Raw genomic sequence first — 15,990 nt, 5'->3', positions numbered from 1 at the left:
GATTTGCTGCGGCGTAAGGTTCAAACATGTAACATAGGATAAAAAATAAAGAATAGAAAATGTATGAATATAAAATGTACAAGGTGTGTACAACAATACACAGTATCCAATATACAGAGCAACAACAGTGCAGCTTCATTAGTGCAATTTTAATGATGGTAAGGTGACTGGGGCAGGTTATGAGGTGATTATGAAGTGTTCATAAGTCCAACTGCAAGGGGGAAAAACTGTTTTTGTGACGGGAGGTTATGGTTCGAATGGACCGAAGCCTCCTGCCCGAGGGGAGTGGTGCAAATAGTCCATGTGCAGCGTGAGAAGGGTCAGCTGTGATCCGATCTGCTCGCTCCATAGTCTTGGAGAGGTGCAGGTCATGGATAGATGGGAGGCTGCAGCCCATCACCTTCTCAGCTTTGCGCACAGCTTGCTGCAGTCTGGGTCTGTCCCTGTCGGAACTGACCATGAGCTGCTCGGAACGGAGCTTTGTGAAACTGTAGTCAGTGAAATGCGCAGCGCAGCGCAAAGGAAAAGTCGGCGGTTGGGGAAGCTTTTAAAAATAAATAAAAGCCATTGATTGCAAACATTGCTTTCCGGGGGAAGAATAGTCCGCTTTTACAGCCTCGAAAGGTACACAAGTTCCTGTTTCTCGCCAAAGGGGCGTGTGTGAAACGGAGTGGCTGTGGACTTGGGTGCGGGGGGGGGCGATTGCTGAAAAAGTTACGTCACTTTTTCACAAAAATGGATAGGGGGATATATATTAAAAAGGGGAGTACTTGAAACAGAGGTTCTGACACTTGCTGGCACTTCATGAGTACTCCCCACAGCGGGGAGACTCAGGACTAACACCAAAAACGGGAAAAAGACGATTTGGATTCTCTATCCCCTCTAAGTAATGTCACAAGCTGGATTCGAACCGGCGTCATAAAATGAGATGGGATTCAGAAACATGTGAAATATCCACTAGGCTACAGATTATTATTGGAAATCAAGAGTGTCAAAGAGTTTATATTCATAGTTAAGACTCGCGATGCAGCACTGTGACGTCATGTGAAACCCTCCTATAGCCTGTGTTCTGTATCACGTGATTCTTTTGGGGCTGGCCGGCCTGGTTTAAACAGGTCGATTTCGTCAGTCGCTCTCAGTTCATGAATGTTCTCCGGACGTTTAATGAGCTTAAAGTTTTCAAACAGTTGAAAAACTGCTGAACGCTTTTTCTTCCCTTTTTTTGCAAATCTTCGATTGTTGGACTTTATCTTTCCGAGGTAAGTTTTGTTAAGTTATTTTGTTTTAATCAGTTAAGTTTGACCGTGATTCTGTTTTGATAATTAATACTTTGAAGTTTATTGAAAATTACTGTTTGAAAATATCAATCTTTTTGTAAAGAGAAAATACGAAAGAATGAATTAATGTAATATTAACTGTATAAGGTAAGGGCGTTAATAGTGTGTTTTTTGGGACGCTCTCGGTGGCTTGCTGTCGGTGGCTTGCGTGCCTCGTGCTGCGTTTAATAGCATGGCTGCTAACAAAAGGCTGCAATGTAAACGAACGGGGAGACTGGCGTTCTTACGCTAGCATCCTGCCAATATGGTGGATAGGGACGGGCCGCTGTACTACGACGATTTTCAATAGTCTGTTCACTTTTCTTCGGTTGAAATTAAAAAGGATTTTGTTTTATTGATAATTGTGTAGCAAATGTAGACGGTATTTAAATTACATGCGTTTTTAAGGAGAACTCCGGTATTTTCAACATTAAGCCTCATTGCTGAGAGAGGGAAGACATGTTTGTAGTTCTCTCGCACTGGAAATGCAATACACCTAGCCGCATTTCTGGTGCGAGAGAACTACAAACATGGCCTAAATCAAAAAAGCGCTGAGGGGGGTTTTAAAACATTGCAGACGACTCAGAAAAGAGGCTTAATGTTGAAAATACCAGAGTTTTCTTTTAATAAGCCGCAAAGGTGTGTTTTTTTTTTTGTTTGTTTTTTTTTGTGCTGCTGTTTTAAAAATAAGTGACTGATTTTGATAAGCTATTTAAAGTAAAGGCTGCCGTCGGCAACCTTTATTTAGTCATATTAGCTTGAACTGTTTTGGGATTCTGGAAGTAGAATATTAAATGGGCTGTTTAGGAAAATTCCCGAATTCTGTAGCTTTCTCTAAAGCCTGTAATCATGCTTGCAAAAATCGAGCGCTCCCGGCTGTTTTTAACCAGTCACGTTAGGTTTATTATTTCTCTATCTGAGCAGAACAGTCACCAACCACGTGTTCCAAGCTGAGCGTGAGTCTGCCCCTTGCTTGTGTGCGCGCACACTGGTGTGAACTCACGTGCACAACCTCGTCCACAGAGGGGGAGTGACCTGAAAGTCGGAAAATTCGAAATTAAACAACTTTCAGGTCCTTCCCCCTCTGTGGACGAGTTTGTGCACGTGAGTTCACACCAGTTAGCGCGCACACACCAGGGGGCTTGCAAGGGCTTGCATTGTTTTGTTTCATGTTTGGAATGATCAATAGAGAGCAGAGGAGCTTGGTTTTATCTGTTATACTATTAAATATATATATATTAAAACTTTTATACTTGTTAAAAGTATCATGATATCATAAGTTGGAGAGTGCAGTCCTAGTTAAATTTTTTTTTCATGTTTATCCATGAGGATTGAATGTTCCTTTTCAATGGTTTTATGTATTTACTGGCTTTCACTGTGCAGAAAACTTTCAAATCATTTGCACTCAACTTAACATGACTGCTTACTTTCATAATTAGGATAAATCGTAGTATTTGCTCTTGTAAATATATGTATTTTTAACAGATTTTAGTAGTTGTCTTTTTGTATATTGTCTTCTCATCATTGAGACTGTGCTGTAATCCCTTATGTTTTTGTCATATTTCTCTAATGTCAATTTGCAGATGCCACGAACTAGTCGTAGTTCTCAAGCTGCTCGTCGCCGTGCTGAGGCTTCGCCTGTTCAGCGCATTGGCGTACCAACGCCATCCAGTGACTTTGTTGGCCGTGAGTATCATTTATATATTATTAAAGAATGGAGAGTATTTGTATATTCTGTGTGCTAATATATATTGTTTTCAGTGATTAATATATATCTTTTCCTTTATAGGCCGCGGAACTGGGCGGCGACACAAAGCGAACGAATGGCCAATCAGCGAGCATACTGGGCGTCGTCACAAGCTGGTCATTCCGGATGGGAGCCTTGATAAGAAAGTATGAAAATTTTCATGCTATTCAAATATACAATGTAGAAATGGATTGCTTATTGTCAGTTTGCTATAATTTGTCTTTTTTTTTTTTTCCTCCCATAGCTGGTTCTTGTTATCGGGGCGTCCCATTTGCGGTCCTTGGCAGATGGCATTGTTAAAATGCAAGGAGGTTTCGTATCTTTTGCCTTTATGTCGACTCCAGGGGCTGACGCAGATCAGCTGCGCAAGGAGGTTGAGAAGGTCGTACTTCCTCGTCGTCCTGACGCTATTTGCGTTTTTGCTCCATCCAACAACCTCACGTCCAGCATCAACCACCAAGAGGCAGGACGGGCCTTTAAGTTGTACCTTGAGGCAGTTCGTGAGCACTGCACTAAGGTGTGTTATTTTATTTTCAAGTCAAGTTTATTTATATAGCGCATTTCAGACACGTGCAATTCAATGTGCTTCACATTAAAAAAGGAATAAGAAGAATAACGTAACAAAAGAGAAATAAAAAAACTTAAAACACCAAGCATCAGTAGTTGATGTATTTGTAAATAAAGTAATTTGATAATGCAATTCTTCCTCTAGGTGTTCTGTATCGGTATGATTCCACGCTTGACGGAATCCATGGAGAAACAGGAGCTATTCCAGCAGGAGTATCATCGTGTTTCTGCAAATCTAAGTATGGAGTAAAATAATTCTGAGTTCATTTCCAGTATTTTGATGGCAGCTGTCTTTGGTGAAAAGGATGTTTGTATAATTATACATATTTTTCTTTTCAGAGATGCCGTTTTATTCCATTGCCGAGGACTTCCCCCTAAGTCGCGTCGATCTGTGGAGTTATGATGGAGTAAGTACAATCTTATTCTGAAGTTAGAAAGTGGTGAGAATTTATATTCAATACTTATTTTACTTGTCTGTTGTTTTGCTGATTTATATACCTTTTATTTTGGTTTAGATTCACCTTGACGACAACAAGGGGATGCGCATCCTCAGTGATCGCATTTGGGTGTTTGCGCATCAGTTCCTGGAGCTGTCTGCACCCAAGCCACTGGCCACGAGTCAGGCAGCTGCCCCGTACAAGCCGAGGTATGTGCCACGTCTGGTTGTGAAGGGAGTGGAACGAGTTCCACGTCCACCCCCTCCAGAGTGGACAACGGTGAGATACGGCAGGAAGGTAAGGAAGTTTGTTGTTCCCGATGTACTTTTATGCAAGGATGGGATTTAAGTTGGTGTGTAATGTTCTGAAATGGCTTTTGTGTGTTCTTTTTATAGAGGAGCCATTCGGGGGAATCTGACTCTGATTCACCCAAGGAAAGGGTGGTTCCTGATGAGGTGAGTGTTTCACAACCACTTGTTGTAAAGCATTTTTAATGTGATTAGTATATTCATTATTTCCATTTTTGTGTAACAGATTGCTACTCCAGTTTTGAAGGAGTGTTACATCCCCCTGAATCCTGTTCGTTTTTCACCTGAGTTGTTGGTTGCCATGGAAAAAGTTTCTCCAGTGGCAGATGTTCACACAGGCAACGAGGTAAGTTGCAGCAAAGTATTAAACATAGTCTCAGTATTGTCTTTTAGAAAAGACACAGATCTGACATGTTGTTTGTGTTATAGATGAAGCCTGTGGAACGTGTCAAGAAACCAGCTGTCTTAAGGACCAGGCGTGTGAGACAGCAGGTTTGTAAAACCTTAAGCGAGTTAACTTTTCAGATCTTCAATGAGGATAATTGTTCATAATTAATTTATTTGTCTTTGTCTTTCAGGTTTCAGCCACACCGAGCGTAACTCCTGCCGCTGTTGGTGTGGGGCTTGTGTCTGTGAAGAAGAATGTAAGTGTGGTCCATATTTAGCTTTTTATTATGTTAGTAATAAAAGTAATATGAAACCTTAAGGTGTATTATTGAAAACACTTGATCTAAATTATTTGGAATCTTGGTTTAAAATCAGATGAATTAATTATGTTTTTGTTTTATAGGTTGAGGCAACATCCAAACAGGTGGATGTCTGCGATGTGGTGCCTTCTCCCCATCCTCGGGAGGCGTCTGACTGTCCTGGGTTGGTGTCTGTCTGTCCGTCCGAGCTCGTTTCTGACCGGGAGGTTTGTATAACAACATTTTTGGTAGTAAATGTAAAGAAATGAATACAAATGAAAGAAATTATGTTTTCTAATGTCGTTGTAGATGCTTGAGGTGTCGGTGGATTTCGAGTGCAGCCAAACGCCCCCCAGAGGTCAGTGTGTTAACTCCAATTCTTGCAGGTGTTCAGAGCGGTTCCCCCCTTCTCTTATTTTAGGAACAGTTGGTCATAGTAATCAGTCTGTTAGCAATACTTTAATGTCCAGTAGTGTTGTAGCTGCTATAAAACACCAAACTTCTCCAATTTGCACTTGGAAATCATCGGACGTTGATGCAGTTGATGCGGAAGGTCAGAAGTTGGCAGAATATATTGCTACAGAAAGACCTCAGAGAGGCACAAAGCCAGAGTTTTGCAAGTTGGTGGAGCGACAGATTATTTTTGGTAAAAAATGGAAAGTACTAATTGGGGGTAGTAGTTATGGTCAATTTAATTTGAATCTGGAGGAGGAATTTAGTGAGAAGTTACAGATGTATTTGTTGAGAAATGGAATGTGCATTCTTAATCTTGAGGGTTCATGTAGCTTGGTTATCCATCATGAATCTTACTTTGTCATTGTGGACTGTGGAACAAGAAATTTACAGGGGTTGGCATCAGAAACGGGTACATCTGTAGTGGTATTTAACACTTGCTTCAATGATTTAATGATTCACATTATGAATCTTCGGAAATCATTAAATGCGACAGAGTATGGCATGTCTGCGATTTCTGTACAACAGAGTAGCTTTGGTTTAGAAGCATGTACCACAGTCATTGCTGACAGGCAGGTCACAGACGAACGTCATGGTGCCAGTTCAAGTAGTCAGGAATCAGTTAGAGGATCGTTCCATCAGGGCGATGATCGGTTTAAGTACAGGGGACTGCAGTGTGCAGCTGTGACTCTTGTTGCTTTAGCAAAGCACAAGATGGATAGTGTTTTTTCATGGCATTCTGACACATTAGATAATGTTGTTGTCAGAGGTGACGCCTTGTACACTTATTTGCGGGAAAACAATCTGATTAGTGGTAGGAAGGAAACGCTCTGTGTTTTAGACTTGCCGAAGCAGGTTGATATTGACGGGTGTACTTTAGATGTGATGTATGGAGATTTTGTTGCTGGAGATGTAGATGTTTTCCAGAGTGAGTTTATAGATTCTGGTGCGCACACTACTCTCCTTGAAGGATTGCAAAAGATGTGCGCCACATATGAAACTTGTGTTCTGACTATAAATGGAAGTACCTGCGCTCTTATCAGTCAGAATGGAAAGTATGCCGTTGTAGATTCCCATGCACGTGATTGTAATGGAATGGTAAGTGTTTCAGGGAAAAGCAACGTTTTGTATTTAAACAGCTTTGATGATGTTTTAAATTATATTGAGAGATATGCTAGGCAAAAGAGAACCAGTCCCAAGGAATTTGAAATTAGTGGTGTGCAAATTGACATGCACAGAAATGAGACTTCATTTAGTCCATTTGGCAGTAATTTGTTAAAACATGTCTCCGTTCAGGAAGTCTTGTGTACAGATAAATCTAGAGGGCAAAAGAAGCCTCAGAGTAGTACATCTTGTAAAAAGATACAAGGAACTCATGAAGATCTTGTAACTTCAGATGTGTTTGTCACCAATGTGAGGACTAGAGCGTTAAAGTTTAATCCTCTTTCAAAAGTGGTGTCAGAAGCTGTTTGCAAACACTTGAACGTAGAATGCGAGAAAGGTGAGTCATCATCTGACTTGGTTGGGGACTTGGGGATCCCATGCAAGGTGGAACCCATTGTCGGGGACGGAAACTGTTTTTTCCGGGCTGTTAGTCAGGCTGTAAGTGGGACTCAGAAATGGCACAGGAAAATTAGACTTGCTGTAGTGAAACAGTTAGAAAGGAATCCTCAAATGTATTGTAACATTTTGAGAAATGAAAATTCCTCTATAAATGAGTATATTAAAAGATCAAGGATGCAATATGTTGGCTCATGGGCAACTGAGGTGGAAATTCAAGCTGCAGCAGACTGTTTGGGTGTGAACATAGTTACATATTATATTGATAAATGGCTTGAATATAAATGTAATGCTGGTCAGATCTCAAATCAGTGTGTGTATCTACAAAATATTCATGGTAACCATTACGAGACAGTTGTTTGTGTTAAGCAAACACAACATTGTTATGGTTACTGTAAGGAAAGGGTCTCCATTTCTCAAGGGTATAGTGTTCGAAATAAGACAACAAATGAACCTAATGTTTTAGAAAGTACAAAAACTGCAAACAGTTATGTACTGGATGATGATAGTGTCATTATTCATAATGCTAATAAACATTTGTCATTTAATCCTGTGTGTACAGATGTTTCAAAAGCTTTGTGCAACAAGTATGATATTACATTTGTGAAACAGGACACACAAGGATCCACAGCTTCTGGGCCTTTGGGGAGTGTGTGTAAGACTGAAGAGATTGTAAAAGATGGTAACAGTTTTTTCAGAGCAGTGTCTCACGTCCTAAGCGGTTCCCAGAAGAGTCATCGCAGAGTACGACTGGCTGCTGTTTCTTATTTGGAGAAGAACAAAGAGGGTAAACGGTTAGTTGGTAAAGGATTTTCTTCTGTGTCTGACTATGTTAAGAAGTCCTGTATGAAGTATGTAGGACATGAAGCTTCTGAAATTGAAATGCAGGCAACTGCAAATGCATTAGGGGTGAATTTGTATGTCCATAATGGCAAGGAATGGGTAAAATATGGGTGTACAAGCTCCACTGGTACAAATGAAGGAATATATCTGAAATGTGACGGTTGTCATTTTGAGGTTATTACTTGTGTCTTGCAGGGTGATCAAGAGTTTTGCTATAGTTTTTGTAAAGTTAATGATGCATCAGACACACCATACAAGCGTAGAAGAAAATCAAAAAAAACAAATAACAGTACAGAAACAATTAGTTCAAATACTTGTTCTCGACATTTAAAGAAGAAAATTACGTTTAAAAAAGTGATGGATTACCAACATGATTTGGAGTATAAAGACAAGATTAAATTGAAAAGTAAAGCAATGTATCATTCAAAATTGTCTTATAAAGAGAAAAAAATTGCAGACTTAAAAAGAAAGTACAGGGAAGCTAGGTTGCATAGAGAAAAACTAAAGGCATTGTTTAGGATGAAGTATCAATTTGATACATTATATCGACAGAAGAAACGGGCACTAAGTAAAGAAAAATACAAATATGATTTAGTGTATCAAGAGAAACGTAAGATTTTGAGTAAAAAAATGTATAAAAAAGATTTGCTGTATCAAGAGAAACTTAAGACTTTGAGTAAAGAAAAATATAAATATGATTTACTGTATCAAGAGAAACGTAAGACTTTATATAAAGAAAAATATAAATATGATTTAGTGTATCAAGAGAAACTTAAGACTTTCAGTAAAGAAAAATATACATTTAATTTGGTGCATAAAGAAAATGTAAAGGCAAAGAGTAAATACAAATATAAAATTAATTTGGTGCATAAAGAATATGTAAAGGCAAAGAGTAAAGACAAATATAAAATTAATTTGGTGCATAAAGAAAATGTGAAGGCAATGAGTAAGAAAAAATTTAAGCTTAATTTGCAGCACAGACAGAAATTAAAAGAGATTGGTAGAAGAAGGTATCATGGTAACATGGAACATAAGAAAAAGGTTTCAGTACGTGTGAAATTAAATCAACAGCAACGTAAGGAAATGTTAAAAGAAATTGACTTTGTTATCAAAGAGTTTTTGGATAAGGTTAAAGATGGGCCTGATTTTGTCTGCTGTGTCTGTCATAGACTGCTGTTTAGACATCAAGTATTAGTGTGTAGGAAAGATTTCTATTCTAAAAGCCAATCTAGTGCTATAATTGCAGCAAAATGCATTTCTGAAGATTATGTGCACAAATGTGACAATAGTTGTGCTGTGCAATGCAAATTGACAGAGTCATCCAGAGGTAAACTGATGATTTGTTATACCTGTCATTACAAGATGAGCAAAGGTGTAATGCCACCAGAAAGTGTGACCAACAATTTAAATGTGGATATTATCCCTCCACAATTGGCTTGTCTAAATAGTTTAGAACAGCATTTAATAGCTTTACATATACCATTCATGAAAATGTTGGCTTTACCCAAAGGGGGACAAAATGGTGTACATGGACCAGTGACTTGTGTTCCAGCAAATATTGTTGAAACATGTAATGTATTGCCTCGTTGTAATATGGAAGGATCTTTGCTCGCTGTTAAATTAAAGCGTAAATTAACTTACAAAGGTCATTATAAGTATCAGTTTGTTGATACTTTGCATGTACGGGAAGCTCTTAAGTATTTAAAACAGTTTAACAAATATTATAAAGATATAGATTTTAATGAGAATTGGATCAATGAGTTTTGTAGAGATGAAGATGATGTTTTGGAGAAAGATGTCATTGATGACATTTCTGAAAAAGAATTGGAGGAGACTGAGGAGCTGTTGCACGATCGACAGCATCATTGCATGTTTCAAGATACGTGTCTCATGCCTGTTGACATAGGTCAGGAAGCTTTGGATCAGTATTTGGATAACATTTTAAATGTTGCTCCTGGTGAAGGTAATAATCCAGTAAAATTATTAAGCGATCCAGAAAATGAAGCGAAGTGCTTCCCTGTTTTGTTTCCATCTGGACAGAATACTTACCATGCAAACAGGTCACATCGTTTAACATTGTTTCGGTATTTTAATAACAGGCTTTTACATGCAGATGGTAGATTTTCATCCAACGTTGAATATATATTTTATGCACAGTACATGTCTGAATTGGAACAGGTTATTTCTAATGTGTCAGTAGCACTGCGTAAAGGGCAATGTGGTAAATCCCAGAATTTGGGTGACTTGTTGAAAAATGAGGAGTCTTTGAAGAAGTTGTTGGAGTTTGATGATGGCTATCGGTTCCTAAAACCCATTAGAGGGACTCCGGCGTTTTGGCAGTCTGCAAAACGTGACATCCTAGCCTGTGTTAAACAGCTGGGTAAGCCTACTTGGTTTGCGTCGTTTTCATCAGCAGATATGAGATGGACTAATCTTTTATATACCCTTTTGAAACAGGATGGGCGAACAGAGACGGCTGAGCAATTGGAATGGGCAGATAAATGTGAACTGTTGCGTCAAAATCCTGTGACTGCTGCCAGGATGTTTGATTTTCGATGGCATGTTTTCTTAAGAGAAGTTCTCATGTCTCCTGCTAATCCCATTGGTAAAGTCGTTGACTATTACTACCGTGTTGAGTTTCAGCAACGTGGTTCCCCCCATTGTCATTGCCTTTTCTGGATTTCTGGGGCTCCAATCCTAGATCAAAACACAGATGAGGAAGTTGTGGAATTTATAGATAAGTATATTACATGCGAACTTCCATCTGAGGACGAACCATTGTTTGAAGTGGTTACATCTGTTCAGCAGCATTCAAAACGTCACTCAAAATCATGTAAAAAGAAAAACACAGTTTGTCGTTTTAACTTTCCCCGACCTGCATCTAGCAGAACATTTATTTGTCGTAGTGAAAAAGATAAGGATAAGACTTGTACATGTAATTTGGATAAAACAAGCAGCAATGTACAGTGTGCCTGTGCAAGTAAAGAGGCTATGGCTCAAAATCAGGCAAAGGAAATTCTAAGTAAAGTGAAGAGTCTCCTTGCAGATGAAACTTGTCCCTATAGGACTGTAGAAGAAATTTTTCAAAGACTGGGTATAAATCAAGAAATATTTGAAAAGGTCTATAAACGAGTTAGTCGACATACACATGTAGTTTTGAAAAGGGAGATTAATGAAATTTGGATTAATCAGTATAGTCCGCCGCTGTTAAAAGCATGGAATGCTAATCTCGATATTCAATATTGTGTAGATGCATATGCTTGTTGTGTCTACATAGTTTCTTATATGTCTAAAAGTGAGAGAGAAATTGGCCTCATGCTAGGAAATGCCCAGAGAGAAGCATCCAGAGACGGCAATGTTAGTGCTAAAGAAGCGTTAAAGAAGCTTGGTAGTGTATATCTACATAATCGGGACGTCTGTGCTCAGGAAGCGGTATATCGACTAACCAGTATGCATTTAAAGGAGTGTTCTAGGAAGGTTGTTTTTATTCCAACTGGAGACAACATTGTAAAAATGAGTTTACCTATTTCTGTTTTGAGACAGAAGGCAGCTACAAACGATCTTAGTTCAGAGGAAATGTGGATGACTGGTTTGGTTGATCGCTATAAAAATCGTCCAAAAGATGACATTTTTAACGATATGTGCATTGCAAAGTTTGCATCTGACTATCGGGTTCTGTCCAAGAACGAAAAATGTAAATCTGCTGTCAAGTTGAATAATGGTTTAGGTTTTGTGGCAAAAAGAAGTCGAACACAACCATCAGTTGTTCGTTATGCGCGTTTTTCAGAGAGCAAAGATCCAGAAAAATTCTATCAAAGCATAATGCAATTATTTCTGCCGTATCGCGTTGATAGTGATCTGAAGCCTTCAGGTTGTGAAAGATTTGAACAATTTTATAGACTTGGTGTGGTTAAATTTATTGATGGAACCAAACATTTAGTGAAGTCTGTCGTAGATTTAAATCGAAGTGAATTCGAAGTGGAATCTTTCAACCTGGAGGCAGCAGATCAGGTGGTTGGCGATGTACTGCTTGAAAATGCATGGTGTGAGTTGTGTCCTGAAGTGGAGATGGAACGGTTGGAGGGTGTGGAAGGAATGAAAGAAATAAAAGCAACACTGAGTGATGAAAAAGAACACATCCCAGATTTAAGTTCATCTTCCAAAGGAAATGTATTTGAGAAAAAGAACATGCTGAGTAGAATCGAAGGCTTAGCACTAATTAGATCTTTGAATGAAAGGCAGTTCTCTGTTTTTTACCAAATCAGGCAATGGTGTTTAGACAAGGTAAATGGAAAAAATCCTGAACCGTTACACATTTTGATTACAGGAGGTGCTGGCACAGGTAAAAGTCATTTGATCAGAGCGATTGAATACGAATCAAAACGATTATTGTCACCAATGTGTCAATACTGTGACAACACACCTGTTTTATTGACTGCTCCTACAGGTATTGCTGCGTATAATTTGGAAGCAACAACAATTCACACAACATTTTCTATTGGAATTGATGTACGCTTACCGTACACTCCTTTGGGAGAAGAGAAGCTCAATTCATTACGTCTGAAATATAGTGATGTACATATTCTCATCATAGATGAAATATCAATGGTAGATCACAATTTGCTATCATATGTGCATGGTAGATTACGGCAGATCAAACAAACGGGAAACATAGGCTCATTTGGAAACATTAGTGTGGTGGCAGTTGGAGATTTCTTCCAGTTACCTCCTGTCAAAGGTAAACCGTTGTATTCTGATGGAGTTGGCAGCAACTTGTGGTCTGCTTTATTTAAAGTTGTGGAACTAACAGAAATAGTTCGGCAAAAAGATTTTGTGTTTTCCCAGCTGTTAAACCGGATGAGGACTCGTTCAAAAGAGACCCCTATGCTCCCTGGTGACATAAACCTTTTAAAAGTTTGTGAAACAGGTGAGGTCAGCTCAGCCTTGCATATATTTGCAACAAATGAACAAGTAAATGAGCATAATATGAAACAGTTGTTTGAGAGTTGCCCAGAATATGTGAAAATTGAGGCACAGGATTCTGTAAACGATCAAAAAACAGGCAAATTGCGGTTGTTGCAAGGGAGTCACGCCAAAGCTTTACATACCGGTTTGGCAGAGGTTCTGTTGTTGGGTAAGGGTGCACGCGTTATGTTGTGTAAAAACGTGGACGTCGGGGATGGTTTAGTTAACGGTGTTTGTGGCACTGTGACAGATATCATAATTCCAGAAAAGGACAAGTTTCCTAAATTGGTTTATGTTAGATTTGATGACGATCGTGTAGGCATCCACAGAAGGAAAACATGTGTGTATGGGTCTTCGGATGTCGTTGGTTCCACACCTATTGTACCAGAGGAGGAAAGAGCCACTGTTAAAGGTGGCTTACGACGACAATTTCCACTGAAATTGGCGTGGGCCTGTACGGTACACAAAGTACAAGGCTTAACTGTGGACAAAGCTGTTGTTTGTCTAAACAAAATCTTTGCACCTGGTCAAGCTTATGTTGCTCTAAGCAGAGTTAGGAGTCTTTCAGGTTTGACCATTCAAGACTTTGATGCAAAAAGGATTTATTGTAAGGATGACATTACGGTTGCTATCCAGAGTATGACACCCCTTCTGATGTGTGGACCTACACCGCTCAGCGGATTTGACACATCTGCTTTTACTGTCTTCTTAATGAACGTCCAAAGTTTAAATCGACATGTTAAAGATTTAGCTTTTTGTACTCAGCAATGGAAACCTAATTGTATTGCTGTAACAGAAACATGGATTCTTGAACTTCAAGCTGATACGGTAAAGATTGATGGTTACAGTTTCAACAACTGTCCCCGACGTTTATCGTATGATGGTACCCAGCCATCGTTGATTGGGTTGCAAGACCAACAACATGGCGGTGTTGGCATGTATACTGCAGATGGTGTGGAATATGAAATTTTAAAGCCACCACAGGTTAATTTAGAGTGTTTAATTTATAACTTTTTGCATGTTAACATTAAAATGGTTGTAATTTATCGCTCACCACAGTATCCTCTGTCATTATTTAAAATAAATTTGGTAAAGATGCTTGACTGGCTGGAGCAATTGGCAACTGGAACAATAGCATTGATGGGAGATTTTAATGATGATATTCTAAAGTCATCAACTATCTTAAATTGTGTTAAAACCAGAGGATATGTGCAAATAGTCCAGGAAGCAACTACTGAAATGGGTAGTTTAATAGATCACATTTATGTTAAATCAGATGTTTATGAGGGAGAAGCAGTGGTAATACCAACATATTTTAGTGATCATGAAGGAATTCTGTGTGGTTTTAAGCTGATTTAGTTATTTAATGAAATAATTATTTGTTTTAGTTTTTGAAGTACAGATGGAGAGTATATTTGGGGGGGAAAGTATCTATTTATTTATTATTATTATTATTTTTTATTTTTATTTTTTTTAACTATTCAAAACCCTCCGAGCAACATAACAAAGTAACACAGAACCAGGGAAACAACACGACACCAGAACAGGGACAGACGACAGCGAGCACTGATAAACAAGGTGGCCTGGGCCTACCATTGCACACTGTACATAAAAATCCACAAACATTCTCAAGGAGCTTAACAACTCCATTGCACACAGCACATAAACGAACAACACCGGAGTGTGGTTTTAAGCTGATGTAATTTTTAATGAAGTAATTATTTTGTAGTTTAAGTACAGATGAGAGTATATTGGGGGGGGAGAGTATTTTTTTGTACATGTTATTTATATAACTATTAGTTTTTATTTTAAATGAATTTTATGTTTTCTGTATATTTTACAAGGTTTAAAAAAAATGACAATTCTGAATCCCAAAAAGTTGAACGATGTGACAGCTCACAGGCAAGAGGGGGATTCTCCGCCACGACTTGCCTGTGTGACCTGCTCCGTCTCTTTCCTGTCCCAAAGGGGGCTCTCACTTCACATCAGGAGGAAGCATCCCGATGCATACTTCTGTGCACGGAAGGAGTTGCCGCTCAGTAAGTCAGGACTGAAGACAAAGGCAGAGACTAAGACGGATGAGGATGCAGACCGTGAGGCTGCATCCTTGCAGGAACTAATAGTGGCCCTTCCGCCTGTCCCGGAGGTGGCGCATTAGCAAAGTGCTTGTGAGAATGCTAAGAGCTTTAATTACCCATGTTATGAAATTTGCATAAAATTTGTGTTCTATTTAACAGTAAACAAAAGTCTTTATTTTGTAAAGGTTTCGTTTCTTGCATTAAGACGGCATTTATTTAACTTCCTCAGAAATATATGTGAAAGTAGTGATAAACGGCTATTAATATAAGTTAACATACAGAAATTACCATGCTGTTCTTAATGCAAGTTTTGCTTTACCTTGTCATATAGCATTAAAAAAAGCAAAAGGCAATGGTATTGGTACTCCCACTTGTGGGACAGGGTTCAAATCCCTGTGTTGCCCTGCTGATTTGTGCTGACAAGTTTGAACAAATTTTGATAAGTAGAAAACCTTTAAACTCTGTACTGGCAAAGAGTGCGTTCAAAGATGTTTTGTGCCAATGTAAAGAAGTTATGAGAAACATGAGCATAATAGATATTCTTGTACGATTTTTGTTGGTGTCGATGTGATTAATTGTGGTCTGTTATGACACACAGAAAGTGTTGCTGCTGAACAACGCTACAACCCTGCGACTGCAAAAGGGCCAACACTGCCGCTCCAGTGGCGTCATCAATCGTCTCACGCCTTTCCTGCACCTGAGCACGAGGCAGAGTATTTGAATCTCCCAAATGGCCTTCACTCCACAACAGTATGACACAAGTGGAATGTGTTCAACGTTGGACTGATATCTCACCTTCCAGACAGGAGTTCTTATTTGTTGATTCTATTGTTAAACATTCCTTTTTTTTTTTTTTTTTTTTTTTTTTTTTAATAGGGTGCCATTGTAAAACTGTTTACGAGGACTAAAGATTAAAACTAGCCTTTGGCTAACTCTGGCATGTTACAGATGTACTGTTATTAATATGCACAGTCTTGTTAATAAATAAAATGTTAAATTTGACTGTCCGTTCCTGTTTTGTGGCGAAGGA

General features: G+C 38.8%; 4 protein-coding genes across 7 annotated transcripts in view; 3 read left to right on the top strand and 1 right to left on the bottom strand.

Moving 5' to 3' along the window:
- The window catches only part of LOC142395804 (ankyrin-3-like), a 154,677-nt gene that overhangs the window by 32,694 nt on the left and 105,993 nt on the right, over nt 1–15,990 (bottom strand). The gene's annotated exons all lie outside the window — the stretch shown is intronic.
- On the top strand, nt 2,900–5,432 carry LOC142398602 (uncharacterized). Its single transcript, XM_075482668.1, has 12 exons — nt 2,900–3,002; nt 3,106–3,209; nt 3,308–3,580; nt 3,776–3,869; nt 3,970–4,037; nt 4,146–4,364; nt 4,463–4,522; nt 4,602–4,721; nt 4,805–4,867; nt 4,954–5,019; nt 5,166–5,288; nt 5,403–5,432. Exons 1-12 carry the CDS (start codon nt 2,900–2,902, stop codon nt 5,430–5,432), a joined length of 1,323 nt encoding a protein of 440 aa, XP_075338783.1.
- LOC142398595 (uncharacterized) lies at nt 5,487–9,112 on the top strand. Its single transcript, XM_075482656.1, has 2 exons — nt 5,487–8,176; nt 9,087–9,112. The coding sequence occupies exons 1-2, from the start codon at nt 5,524–5,526 to the stop codon at nt 9,110–9,112; spliced, it is 2,679 nt and encodes an 892-aa protein (XP_075338771.1). The 5' UTR covers nt 5,487–5,523.
- Nucleotides 9,248–14,303, top strand: LOC142395729 (uncharacterized). The gene has a single exon (XM_075478470.1). It carries the CDS (start codon nt 9,253–9,255, stop codon nt 14,239–14,241), a length of 4,989 nt encoding a protein of 1,662 aa, XP_075334585.1. The 5' UTR covers nt 9,248–9,252; the 3' UTR covers nt 14,242–14,303.

This window comes from Odontesthes bonariensis, chromosome 2, assembly GCF_027942865.1.
Source record: "Odontesthes bonariensis isolate fOdoBon6 chromosome 2, fOdoBon6.hap1, whole genome shotgun sequence".
NCBI lineage: Eukaryota > Metazoa > Chordata > Actinopteri > Atheriniformes > Atherinopsidae > Odontesthes > Odontesthes bonariensis.
Note: the sequence above shows the minus strand (reverse complement) of the source record. Positions and strands in the feature narration are given on the sequence as shown.

Excerpts from the sequence above, each read along its gene's own strand:
- LOC142398602 (XM_075482668.1), top strand. The coding sequence starts at position 2,900 with ATGCCACGAACTAGTCGTAGTTCTCAAGCTGCTCGTCGCCGTGCTGAG. Across the intron at positions 4,868-4,953 it reads CCAGGCGTGTGAGACAGCAG|GTTTCAGCCACACCGAGCGT; the intron begins GTTTGTAAAACC and ends TTTGTCTTTCAG. Across the intron at positions 5,020-5,165 it reads TTGTGTCTGTGAAGAAGAAT|GTTGAGGCAACATCCAAACA; the intron begins GTAAGTGTGGTC and ends TTTGTTTTATAG.
- LOC142398595 (XM_075482656.1), top strand. The coding sequence starts at position 5,524 with ATGTCCAGTAGTGTTGTAGCTGCTATAAAACACCAAACTTCTCCAATT. Across the intron at positions 8,177-9,086 it reads ATCAGACACACCATACAAGC|ACTGCTGTTTAGACATCAAG; the intron begins GTAGAAGAAAAT and ends TGTCTGTCATAG.
- LOC142395729 (XM_075478470.1), top strand. The coding sequence starts at position 9,253 with ATGATTTGTTATACCTGTCATTACAAGATGAGCAAAGGTGTAATGCCA.